We start from the raw sequence: 14080 nt of genomic DNA on the forward strand, positions 1-14080 counted from the left end.
ATTGGCTAAATAGTCTACTTGCTACCATGTACTTGCTACATTGGCTGCTTATGGGAGTGAATGAGTAAAGCTCTGATCTCTCCAAATGAAGAGAATTCAGATGCTAAGGACCCAGCTATCAGTAGCTGTGGCACCTAGTGACCCAGTGGATAGAACACTGAACCTGGAGTCAAAAAGACCTGAATTCAATTCCAGTCACAGACCCTTACTAGCTATGTAACCATGGTTAGGTCACTTACCCTCTACCTCAGTTTCTTCATCTGTAGAGTGAGGATAATAACAGTACCCATCTTCCAGAATTGTTGGGAGGAGAAAATTAGATATCTGTTAAATGTCTTATAAACTTAAAGATGTTATAGAAATGCTAACTATTATAAAAACTTATATTTATCTATAGGTCAACAAATGGGACAAATTGGGATTTTTCCTGGTCTAATCCCAATGTCCTATTGCTCAACTGGTATGAAACATTTGGTTCTACAACCTCTGCTTCATGCTCTCTTTAGATTTGACTATACCTCTGTTTTTAACATGGACTTCCCTTCAGACACTACTACTGCCTCAGGCCTATTAACCTCCTTAGATGCAAGGACAATCCAGTTTCTATCTTTAGTTTCCACTTCAGACACTGCTATTACTTGAAGTTTTAAGACCTGTATCATTGGCAACCAATCTCTGCTTGTTCTTGTACAGTTTTGGCCCTGTTCTCACTCCACAACCTGTGTCTGAATGGTCATCAATCTTTCATCAGCTTAAAAAATGGACGGGAACCATCCATGGACTACATTATATAACCATAGCATAGATCCTAGGCTACTAAAGGGTTTTTTTGGAGCTTAAATCAGCTAAAATCTGGGTTGGTAGATAGAAATAATTTCTTGAGATTCAATCCCAATTCTAAATGGTGTTGAACAGGACTGTGCCTTAGTCCAACTTCTTTTACAATTGTATGTAAATGGTCCAACACAGCTATGAAGGTCAACTGGATGCATGTCTTCCTCCTTCAGGAAAGAGGAAGACAAATACCTTCCTCTACTCTGTTGAACTAGTTTTGTTTGGAGATAAAACAATGCATTATAAGTTGTAGCAAAATTAAGATGACCATATTTGGTGGGTATCCTCCAACATTAAAGTGAATAATTCAAAATAATCCCATCTGCCAAGATGGCAGAAAAGATACACAGACCCCCCTGATCTCTACCAAATTACCCTCTATGACATAACTGTGATATAATGCTTCAAAATGTATTCTAGAGCAACATAACCCACAAAAAATGAGGTGAAATAATTTTTTAGTCTCAAACAATTTAGAAGGCCAGCACAAAAATTCTATTGCATCAAGGTGGAAGTAGAGCACAAAGCAGCATGCCAACACAGGCCCCACCACAGCAATAAGCCTTGGGAATGGTTGAATCAGCAGTAAAAGCTCCTAGAGTTCTCAGCCACAAATAGTATAGACTAGTGATGAGCAAACTACAACCCTTGGACCAGATGTGACCCCCTGAAATGATCTATCTAGCTGTGGGACATTATTCCTAATCTGACAAACACAATGAGTAGGATACAATACAATGAAACTTCAAAAGAATTGCCTTAGAAACAGACTGACAGATGAGCATTTCCTTTCCTTTGGCCCCCTCTTTTAAAAAGTTTGCCCATCACTGGTTTAGGGAGTTGGATGACTGCTCAGAGAGAAATTATAGGGGTCCCTTTGCTGGCTCTAGGTGCAAGACTCTTTTCACATTGTCCATTAGCAGATCCTGGGTCAAGGTCTCAGGGTGAAGAGGAGAACTGGTACACAAATACATTTGTGATCAGAGGGGAGCAAAGGACCCTGGTCATACTTCTAAGGTGGAAAAGAGGGCTTGTGGTTACTCACAGACCAGAGCAAAGATTGGGAGAATATTAAACACACTTCTCTTTAGAACATGCCACCTTGGAAAAACTGAAAACTTATAGATCCCCAGAGCTAGCTTTGAAGGTAGCTTTTCAAAGAACCTGAAACTTGGAAAAGTGCTTCCTTCACCACAGGAACACAGTTCAACTTTAACAGTTTTTTAAGTTAAAGGGGAAAAAAAGGCTAGAAAATGAGCAAACATCAAAAAAGGAAACTCAACACCAAAAGTATTTTCGTGAAAGGGAAGATCAAAACAAACTCAGAAAACAATAAAGTCAATACTGCTGCATCCAAAGCCTCCAAGAAAATATGAATTGATCTCAAGTCCAAAAAGAATTAATGGAGCTCAAAAAAGTTTTTAAAGATCAAAAGGAGAGGTAGAATAAAAATTGGGAAAAGAAATAAGAGTGATACAGGAAAATCATGAAAAAGAAGTCAAGAGTTTGGTAAAGGAGGCACAAAAAATACAGAAGAAAAGAATATCTTTAAAAACAAAATAGGCCAATTGGTAAAAAAGGCACAAAAATCCACTGAAGAGAAGAAATTATTAAAAAGCAGAATTGACCAAATGGAAAAATATATATATGAAAAGTCACTGAAGGAAAGATAGATCTCCTTAAAAGGCAGAATTAGCTATATGGAAAAAGAGGTACCAAATTCACTAAGAAAATGACCAAATGGAAAAATATATATATGAAAAGTCACTGAAGGAAAGATAGATCTCCTTAAAAGGCAGAATTAGCTATATAGAAAAAGAGGTACCAAATTCACTAAGAAAAAGAACTCTTTAAAAAGTAGAACTGGCCAAATACAAAAGCTCATTAAAGAAAATTATGTCTTAAAAATTAAAATTGGGTAAGTGGAAGCTAATGACTCTATGAGACATCAAGAAACAAACAAAATTTAAAAAATTTAAAAAAAATAGACGGAAATGTGAAATGTCTCATTGAAAAAAACAACTGCTCTGGAAAATAAATCCAGGAGAGATAATCTAATAATTAATGGACTTCCTGAAAGCCATGATCAAAAAAGGAACTTAGACATCAGCTTTTTCAAGAGATTATCAAGGAAAATTACCCTGATGTTTTAGAACCACAGGATAAAATAGAAATTGAAAGAATCTACCAATTACCTCCAGAAAGAGATCCCAAAAGGATAACTCACAGGAATATCATAGCTAAAATTCTGAACACCCAGGTGAAGGAGAAAATATTTCAAACAGTTAGAAAAAAACAATTCAAATATGGTAAAGCCATAGTCAGAATAACACAAGACTTGACAGCTTCTACATTAAAGCATCAGAGGGCCTGGAATATATTTCAGAGGGTAAAGGAACCTAGGAGAGCCCACATGATGAGTATCTCTCTCCTCACCCCCTTTGTTCAGGACTTCTGATTTACATTAATAGTTTAGGGAGAACTTATGGCTTCCTATTACAGAGCAGTCTTTGCTTTTTATTTCTCCTGCTTGTCACCTCAGACTAGTTTAGGAAACTGTCTGCAGGGGAACTAAACATCTCTTTTTATTCAGACTTGATCTCTCTTTTAGTCCATATCACTACACATATATTGGGGGCTGCTAGTATATTTTATATATTAGAATAAACAGTGGCAAAGAAATTCTAGGGGAAAGGGGAAACACTTTGAGTGTTTGCTAATCTGCCATATCCTGCTATTGCAGGGACCCAAGCATTCCTAATAACTCTATGGGGCTCACAAAGAAGTCAAATAAAAAGGAATGGGGAAATTAGTAAAACTGATGTTTTTTTTCCCTGCCCAAGGCTATGGGAGGAAGGCATTTAGGACTCATCTCATTCAACCTGGTCAGCTAGGCTTAGTGCTAATGTTTTCAGCTGCTCTAAGATGCATTATTAATGCACTAGCTCTAGCTCCTTATTTCAGGGTCTTTGAAGGGGAAGGCAGAGCACAAGTATGAAGGGTATGACTGCAAAAGGCCACACCTTGGGGTTCTACCTTCTTCCTTCTACTCTGAATTCTATGTAAATTGTCTGTTGTAGGTAGCTTCTTCCCCTCTCTTACCCTCCCTAGATCATGATCTCATGGCTAGTGGGATCCTGGGAAAAGTTTCAGCCCCTGGCTATTCTGGGGCAGGATCAGATATTGATGAAGGATTACAGAAACATTTTTAAACTACTATATTTCTTTCATGTTACATGGTTAGAACTCTGGAATATCTGGAGTAGAGAACTGCATAAGTAAATGCAGAGATTAAAATATGTTTTCTCAGTAACTATTAACCTCACCTCTAGGAACTCTGTTTTAAAGTAGATTGTACCAGGCCTGGAGGTGGGAGATCCTGGGTTCAAATATGGCCTCAGACACTTCCTAGCTGTGCAAATCTGGACAAGTTACTTAAAGCCAATGCCTCATCCTTATTGCTCTTTTGCCTTGGGACTGATACTTAGTATAGCTTCTAAGACAGAAGGTAATGGTTTAAAAAATAAAGTGGATTGTCTTTCTCTGAGCAAAGAATAAAATGACTGCTATTTCTTAACAGTAATACCTAGAATAAACTTTTGGCTGCTGGGATCCAAAACACATAGTTTATTTCCCATTAGATAAATGGTCAAGAAACATGAACACTTTTTGAAAAGAATTATCAAAAGCTATATGAACAAATGTTCAAAATGATTAATAAATGCAAACGTAAGCAATCCTGAATTATTCCATTCATACACATAGACATAGCAAAGTGGTAAAAAGAAATGGGAAAACATTGTTAAAAGAGTTATGGGAAGTTGGTGAGTCACTCCATATTTTAGAAAAAAACATTAATAAGCTAAAGAGTATCCAGAGGAGGATAGCTAGAATGATGGTCTTTGAATACATGCAATATGAGAACTAATTGATGGAACTAGGGAAGTTTAACATGTAGAAGAAAATATTCATTATATATAATAAAAAGGTAGGAACAAATATATATCCTCAGATTGAGTATGGCTGAATAAACTGTGTCATATGAATACACTGCAGTATTTCTTTCCAATAAGGAATGACAAAAAAGAGTAATTTAGATAACATAAAGATTAAAATTAATATACAATAACTATTATATTTTTAAAAGTTTATTAATAATAACTAAAGTAAAAAAAAAGTTACCTAATTCAGTCCCAGTCACAAGAGAAGAGAGAGCATGGGAGGAGCTATAGAACTTATAAACAATTATGTGAAGATGCAAATGTGCACAAAGGGAAAAGCATTCTGGGAAATGTAGTTTTAGGGGTCCAAGATTTTCTAACTATATGATAAATATGGGAAAACTTATTTGAAAATGCTCCAGTCTGGAAAGAATAATATGTACAATTGCTACCACAATAAAAAAAAGTCAATTTTTTAGAACACCACTTTGGTCAAAGCTGTTAATGTTAGCATCATACTATTAAAGTTTAAAGACATCTTTTCTGATCATGATTAATAGATGCTTAGGGGAAATGTTTTTGCTTTTGTTGGGCTTTTTTGGAAGTATGTGTTGTGACAAAAATATATCAGTAAGTTTTAGAAAATATAGCACGTATAAATAGGCAGTTTTCTGAGGAAGAAATCAAAGCTTCCAATAGCCATTTGAAAAAGTACTTTAAAACACTAATAGAGAAATACAAATTAAAACAATTCTAGGTTGCCACCTCACATACCCATCAGATGGGCTAAGAATACAGAAAAAGGAAATGACAAATACTGGAAGGGATGTTGGAAAATAGGCACACTAATGCATTATTGGTAGAGTTGAACTACTCTAACCATTTTGTAGAACAATTTGGAAATTTGCCCATAGGACTATAAAATTGTCCATACCCTTTGACTCAGTGATACTGGAACTAGGTCTATGTACCAAAGAAATCAAAGAAAAAGGAAAAGGATCCATATATACAAAAATATCTATAGCAGCTCTTTTAGTGGTAGCAAAGAATCAGAAACTGAGGTGATTGCTCATCAATTGGGGAATAGCTGAACAGGTTATGTTATATGACTGTGATAGAATATTATTGTAAGAAATAATGAAGAGGACAGTTTCAGAAAAACCTGAGAAGACTTGTATGAACTGGTGGGAAGTGAAATGAGTAGACCCAGGAGAACAACCTACACAATAGCAGCAACAGCATAAAGATTATCAGCTGTGAAAGATTTAGTAACTCTGATCAATTCAATGATCTGCCACAACTCCAAAGGATACATGATGTAAAACACTATCTACTTCTAGAGAAATATGGACTCAGAATGCAGATTGAATCATGTTCTTATATTTATTTTTCATGCATTTAAAAATATGGCCAATGTTGAAATGTTTTGCATGACTTCATCCGTATGAATACCATATTTCTTGCCTTCCTAATGGGTAAGAGAGGGGCTAAGGAGAATTTGGAACCGGAAATAATAAAATTTAACAAATATATAGCATGAAGATCTCCTACTAACTGATGACAAAGAATATTTACATTAAAGGCTCCCATAAGAGAATTAAATATTGAAATGATTGGCCAGTAATTGCCAAAGACTTGCTATGTTACTTGAAAAAAACTGATTTATTCTTCTAGATTCTCTTAAGTTTTATCTTTGTATTTTTGAGAAGCAGAGTACTTAAAACTATGCTGAATGATTTTACCAAATTACCTTCAAGCTTTATAGAGATCTGAATTAATCTAGATAAACACTAAAGTCAGTAGTTATAAAACATTACCCCCCCATAAACTTTGGAGTGTATTCTCCCACAAATATAGAGATTCTGTAAGAAGTGTGGATACAGAGTACACTGATAGAGAGGTACATCCATAGCAATACATGTGGCAAAGTCAACTCATACCTTGGACATTGTGAGCCGGATGCCCTTTTTCTTCTGGTGTTTTCATGTGGCTTCCTCTCCCAAATGTGCTCTTGTTGAGCAGGTGACTTCAGTTGGGGTCCTCATTACTGCTCAACTACTTGCTAGGACTTTCTTGAATATATATAGCTGGTTCTCTTCTCTGTTGTCAGAGGTCATACTCCTCAAGGCTTTCTGTTTTCTGACTACCTAAAGAAACTGTCTAGATTTTTTTAAAGGACACCTAGGGAGCTAATAGTTAGCTGTCTAATTGATACTTTTGACACTCGAAAATCTTAACACAGTGCTATCTGTTATCTGTCCCCTTCCATTCCGTGATCATGAACCAGCTCAGGGAAAGTCAGTTGATCAGAGGTCTCCTGGTCACTATACAAATAGCAATAATGTTTACTTAAGAGCATTATAAAGATTAATACCCATTGAATAATTTAAAATATCTAAGTGTGTCAGTCTTCAGAGGGAAAACATAAAATATAGAATACATCATGTGAACTTAATATATATAAAAGTTGCGAAGAATTGTGATAGATTTTTATTTTTGTATTTATAAATTTTATCTTTTCCTCTACTCTCATTATTTCAGTAAATGAGAGTGATATAAAACAGTGAGGAAAAAATATATAAACTATCCCAAACCTGTGCATTGTATGAGGATATTTATTGAATCTCTGGGGAATGGAATAATATAAAAAGCTTGAATATTTGCTTGAGTTTCAGAGCACTGTTTAGGGGAATGGCCTGACAAAGAAAAAGATGACAGGAAGCTATAGTTAGTTTAGTTAGTCTGGTTGTGAATCTCAAAAAATAGAAACAGTCACTTTCTCCTGGAATCTAAGTACAGAGTTTATTAATAGCACTCAAATCACTAGTGGAATGGTCAACCACATAAAAAGGGTATGAGGAGCTATTTGCTGATACCTGACCACCACTCATAGGTCTCCATATTAATCTGTTTGAGAGAAATTAAATCATATAACTACAACCCAGGCAATCATCTCTATTCAGACTATAGGCCAGTTCTTAGTGGAAGAGTAGTGGGTAGACAACAGAGGCTGTAGCTTTTTACAAATACACCAATATAAGACCCAAGGAATTTTGAATACTTCAGTCATGAGTAAATCAGCTAAACAGAGAGGTTGGCAGAATTCCTTTAGATGGTCAGAGGCCACTCTCATGAATCCATCATTCATTCTATTTCTGCTTCTTCTCTTGAGGCAGGGTAGTGAGGGGTGAGGCCAAGGAAGAAGAGCCTGGTATAACTAGACTGAATCACTAAGAAAATCTCTAATTAGTGATTATTTTTTGATAAAGCATAGCTTTATCAAAATCCCCTCAGATAATAACTAACATTATATGGCACTTTATAATTATCTCATTTGACCCTTATAACAACCCAGAAAAGTAGGTGCTATTATTATCCTCCTTTTAAAGATGAGGAAACTGAAGCAAACAGTCACACAGCTAATAGTTATAGGCCCACTGCTCTATTCACTGTGCTATTTGGCTGCCCCAGTTGTTTTTTAGGAACCTGGCTACACTGAGTATCTAAGGTGGTCAGGTTTATGTCTGGTTTCCTCAGATAATCTAGTAAACAGGATATTTCCCCCACATTTGCCCTACAGAGGTTGCCATTCATGCCTTGATGAATTTAAGGGGAGAGTATAAGGCATTGTGCTAGGACAAGTGATGCTGATGAAAAGGTTTATTTATATCATCTTTTTTTAATTATCTTAGTAAAAATGTATTTGCAGTCATTTAAAAACTTAAGTAAATTCTATGCTATGTCAGGCATGAACATTATAACATTCCTAAAAAAGAAGTTATTTGGTTTTTAACTCAATCCCAAAAATAGAGAAATAACCAATTTCCCCCTGATTTATTTTTAGAAGATGGCATTTTATTTATTCGCTTACTATCAGATATTTTAAACTATGGGTCAAGGTGGCTTAAAAGAAAGCTAGTTTCATTACTTTTATGTTACAAAGCATTAAAGTGAAGAATACAGCTGGTAATGTGAAATACACATGTTATATCATGAAACTCAGTGGGATTTTTAAAATAAATAACAAATTACACAAGGAAGAAATGCTAATAAGCATAAATTTTCACTTTATGAACCTCCTTGTCTTCACATTCCCTCTGTTTATTATAGTAATAGAAAGTATTATCTCTTCTCTGAAGTTTCTTCACATAGCCTGTCTCTGGCCAACGATCTACCTGCACACACACAAAAGATCAAAAGACAAATATAATATTTATGAAGTACTTGAATACAAAAAATTCTTGGTATCATACAAAAAAGTGATAGTTTAAAATTTCAAAAATTAAATAAATTAACTAGTATAAAACTTTGATTCTTGCACAATGTTATACATATAAGACTTTCAGATAATTAACTGAAATGTACAATACAAAGGAGTAGTTTATGATTTCTTCATAGACTCCACAATGATCAAGATCAAGATAAAGATCGACATATCATGGGAAACTCAAAATTCTCAGGTCTTCAGATAATAAGATTTAGAGCAGGAAGGGACTTTAAACATATAATTTATTTCAATTCCATTTTCCATGAAGAAACTGATGCCCAAGTATAATAAGTTATTTACCTGGGCCCTATTTTGCAATGGATTTTAGTCACTTGGGACTTGAATTCAGGTCTTCCAAATCCAGTCCTCTATTCTGCAAACTACATTGGAGTTTAATGAGTTACCTCATCACCACCACCTCTCTAAGATATACCTCTGGGCAAAACCTTTCCTAAAGCAAAGTAAATAAGACTATTGACTCTAGGCCTAAACTTTTGGGATCATGTTTCTGGACATATTCTAAGAGAAACCTGGAAGGGGAGGAGGTGGTCCTATTAGCCATTAAAAACAAAACAAAATCTGAGGTTCATATGTTATGTATCATCCCACAATCTCACTGATACTTCAATAACATAGGTATGGTTGCTGTTCTTCCCTTCAACATACATTCCTTTTTTTGTGACTAGTTTTTTTCCTTTAAAAGTACCTTAATGTATGTTTCAAAGTATAGCCATACTTAAAAGATCTGACTTAATAGAATGCATACTAATTTTTAAATGGACACTTAATTTAAGCCTTTTTGAGTTGCTATAGATAAGTTTCTCCTAACTTAATTAGCTAGAATAGTTCTCCCTAGGCTATATATTTGAAGGCTTTCAGCTTGGAAGGACTTGCTAGACCTTGCTCTCTGAGGGCGGGAATAGCCTTCAACAATACAGGGTCTCCACCATTCCATGATTAGGCAAAAGAATTCTGGTTTGCCTGTGTAAAAATGTAATAAATCCTTGTTGATCGACTGGTTGAAAGGTGAGGGAGGACTCGGTGTGCAAACATTCACTACTAAAAGAGACTTCTACAGGTCGTTGGGCTTAGGTAAAGGGCTGGGTTTATTTTAGAACACCTTCTTCAAATAATATTGCTTCTGTCCTACTTATTTCAAACCTATTATAATACCAAAAACAAAAAAACAATCCTTCTTGTGGTTATAGGAATGTAGTCGACTTCAAATATTGGTAATAATGCTCATAAATAAAAAGCACTGATATTTCAATTAGGATCAATAATTTCAAACTCATTACCTAAGGTTTTTTTTAATCCTAATTACTAATAAGTAGCCAAATTGATAGTCTTTCTATCTTTCATTTTTCCACACCCTTTTTTTGTAGAAGTGCTAAGGACTGATAAGAAAAGCTAGCTGGACAGAAGAGAAAGATGAGGATTTGAGAATATAGAAGATTCATAAAGTAGATAATAAGACTAAATTAAGTGGCATTTTGTATAGTTTTGTCTATATGAAAAATTCAAAGTGTTTATAAATCCAAAGCATCCTTATAAAGAAAATTTTGAATGCCTAACCAAGATGAATTTCATTAGGGCTCAATGTGGCTAATAATCATTGTTAATAATTAATAAGTTAAGCTTTAGACATGAATAATAATAGCTAGCATTTATTTATCACTTTAAGTTTTATAAAGTGGTTTAAAAAAATGCTAGCTCATTTAATCTTCCCCAATTCTTGAGAGGATCAAATATGAGGTGGGTGCCACTATTGGCCCCATTTTACCAATGGGAAAACTGAGACAGAGGTTAAGTGATTGTCCCAGAGTCACACAACTAGAAAGCATCTGAGGCAAGATTAAAACTCTTTCTGATTCCAAATCTAATGCTCTATCCATTGCAATATGGGGATGGGAGAGGGGAGAGAGAACATGCATCACAAGATATCAGAAAACAATTATTAAAAAGTTTATCTATTGGGAAAAGAGAAACTAAAAAAAAATGAAGACAAAAAAAGCCTAGTTACCTAAATTATTAGATCAACTATTGTAAACTCTAAATTAGATTCCTTTTTTAAAAAAATTGCTAAGTTCAAGTTTGGAGCAGGGGAGCTAGGTAGCACAGTAGATAGAGTGCTAGGCTTGAAGTAGAAAGGACCCGGGGTTCAAATGTGAATTCAGATACTTCCTAGCTATATATATGACCTCGTCACTTAACCCCCATTGCCTGGCCCTTACTGCTCTTCTGCTTTGGAACCAATACATGGTATTGATTCTAAGATGGAAGATATCGGTTTTAAAGGAGAAAAAAAAGGAGAAGTGATACTAAGACAGAAAGTAAGGGTGAAAAAAGAAATTCAAAGTTGAAACTCCATCCCCTCCTCTCCATCCCCACTCCTTTTGTACACTAGGAAGAACAAGAGCAAAGAAACATAAAAACAAATATACAACCTTTTGAATAAGAGATAACAAAACTGTTCTGATAAGGCAAATTCTTCTTTTTCTACAATCTACCTTACCATAGAGACTTGCTTCACTTGTTTATATTCAATTTCATCCCGATATCCTGCTTGCTGAAATCTGTACAGATTCTCTATCTCATCTGACCATTTTTTGGCACGACTTATTGATTTTGGTTTCATGTCAGAACTAGCCATGTCTACAGAAGTTTTACCACCAGGTTTTTTTCTGAAAGATGTTAAAACAATATTAATATATCTTATAATTATGACATGCTATTCAAACACCAAAAAGAATAGAAAGACATCAAATTTTAAAAATACATATGTTTCCCATTAAAAATCCATTCAAGCTAGTGTAATAATGGCATTCAGTCTCAGATTTTAAGATTCTATTTAAGATTACCAGGAGCAGCAAAGGCCACAATGCTTTCCTGAATTTTCCTGATCCACCTTGATATCTGACACTCAAAAAGTAGCAAGTAGGCCTTCTAACAAATTCTTTCCACAGCCTTCAAAAACAAAACTCCATTTTGTGAGATGTAAATTTAGATGCTTTTCATCTAAAAGTTTAGAATTCTTAGACAACTGATTTTAACCAATATTAAACAGCTTTCGAAGTGAGATATTTTAGAGAAGCATTTTTAAAAGAACCAAAATGCATCAAATAAGTTAAATTTTTCACACTGAATTCAAGTGGGTAGAATTTATGCTTTTTCTCTTGGGAAAAAAACCACTAGATTTGTAAAGTTATTTATTTCATTATTAAATTCAGTTATGGCCATTGATGTCTTAATATTGGATTCTAATCCTATTTTGAGCACTTGTGTGAACATTTTGGATATACTATTGTTTTTCATTGGACCATTGGAATGTCAAAACATCCCACCATTCCATGTGATTATATTAAAATCATCTCTTTAAAAATTCTTTTTAAATAATTTTTTTGGCCTTTGTTCCTAGGAAGGGAATGTAAGATCTTTCTTCTCACTCTTTTCCCTTCTTTGCTGCTGGGAAATAGTTGTTTCTTCTTTCTTCCCTTCTTAATTGCTCATCACGGTGGTCCATTTGCTCAGATCCCTGTGGTGCTCAATCCTGTGATAGATCAATGTGAGAACCAAAACTAAACTCCATGACAGGCATAAGGTGAACTTCAGAGATACTCAGATCATTAATTTATAGACTACCATATAAAAGACACTTAGTTTCCTTGCTATTTGAATTTAAGTTAACTAATATTTATTAAGGGCCTACTTATACTTGAAGCACTATTAGGTGCGTGGGATATAAAGATATGACACCAGCCCTGCTTTCTAAAAGCTTACACTCTAATGAACAAGTATACATATAATGATATATCCCATCATAAAGGAAAAAGTGAAATAAGTACAGAGGAGAGTTCTAAGCAAAGTGCTATGAGAGATCATTTGGAGGGGAGGATGGAAGGTTATAGAAGGTTTCATTTTGGAGGAAGAATCTAAGGTGGGCTGTGAAATAAGGTACACATTAAAATAGATGGGGAGTTGTTATATCCATGTAGGATAAAGAGCTGATGAAGAGGATACAGGAGGGCTCAGGGCCAGAAAGAAGGCCCCCGGGGGCAGAGAGTACCGAGATATCAACAATGGGAAGACCAGGGAGGAGGTAATCGCAATGAGTCTAGTTAATAAGAGATAAGAGCTTGAACTAGGGTGACAGAAATAGAAGTGGAGAACAGGTTCCTCCTCCCTGTTTTGCTGGGTATAGTATTGCTGAGGTATAGATGAGAGGACTTAGATGTGTAAGGTGAGAAAAAGGAACCTGTCAAAAGAGAACTCTAAGGTTAGAAGAATGGCAACTGGGAAGACAGTGATGATGTGAAAAGAAACAGAGAAAGTAGGGGGAGAAATATATCTAGGTTAAAAATGATGAGTTCAGTTTAGATAAATTGAGTTTCAAATGCTGAAGGGACAGACATCAAAGATTAGCATCTAGTGAATGAAGAATGCTATCTGCAGTATACTTTTGTAGTTATGCTTTTACAACCACATAACCCAGTTAATTAAATAGAATGCACCCCAGATTTTCACTGTCTTCTAGAAACCATTCTTCCAACAAAACATTATTTCTAGTGGATAAAATACAGTGAAGCCAAATCTCAAAAAATGGAAATTTTGTCATTTTGAGTGAATGTTAAATCTATTATTATATATTTTACTCTGGTAAAATTTACAAACTCTAGCATAATAGTAGATATTGATTTCCATGATATTGTATGTTCCTGGTTCACCTATTTCTTTTATTCCTTCTTCTCTACTCCTTCAATGGTGCTTCTTCCTCCTAACTCCAAATTGTAGACACTTCCCAAAGAGCAATCCTTTATTAGTCTTTATCACTTCTCTGCACTCCTTTCCTTTGTAATCTTAGAGCTCAACTATAACCTCTATGGCTAACTTCATCATTTCTAGTTGTGACCTAATACCTGAAAACTGCCTGCTACATATCTCTCTGTGGATGTTTTATCTTCCTCTCCAATGCAACATGTTCAGAACAAGATATCATCTTCCCTGTTAAACCTGTTCCCTCTACTCTCTGATTTAACTA

At 35.0% G+C, this 14080-nt stretch overlaps 1 protein-coding gene across 1 annotated transcript; it reads right to left on the reverse strand.

Moving 5' to 3' along the window:
- Positions 1-8821: 8821 nt before the first annotated feature.
- On the reverse strand, positions 8822-12574 carry MEIG1 (meiosis/spermiogenesis associated 1). Its single transcript, XM_044679727.1, has 3 exons — positions 12489-12574; positions 11558-11726; positions 8822-8950 (listed from the first exon to the last, which is right to left on the reverse strand). The coding sequence occupies exons 1-3, from the start codon at positions 12563-12565 to the stop codon at positions 8822-8824; spliced, it is 375 nt and encodes a 124-aa protein (XP_044535662.1). The 5' UTR covers positions 12566-12574.
- Between the last annotated feature and the right edge of the window lie 1506 nt (positions 12575-14080).

This window comes from Gracilinanus agilis, chromosome 5 (assembly GCF_016433145.1).
Source record: "Gracilinanus agilis isolate LMUSP501 chromosome 5, AgileGrace, whole genome shotgun sequence".
NCBI classification, from domain to species: Eukaryota; Metazoa; Chordata; class Mammalia; order Didelphimorphia; family Didelphidae; genus Gracilinanus; species Gracilinanus agilis.

Excerpts from the sequence above, each read along its gene's own strand:
- MEIG1 (XM_044679727.1), bottom strand. The coding sequence starts at position 12,565 with ATGGACCACCGTGATGAGCAATTAAGAAGGGAAGAAAGAAGAAACAAC. Across the intron at positions 11,727-12,488 it reads GCAGCAAAGAAGGGAAAAGA|AAAAAAACCTGGTGGTAAAA; the intron begins GTGAGAAGAAAG and ends AACATCTTTCAG. Across the intron at positions 8,951-11,557 it reads AAGTGAAGCAAGTCTCTATG|GTAGATCGTTGGCCAGAGAC; the intron begins GTAAGGTAGATT and ends GTGTGTGTGCAG.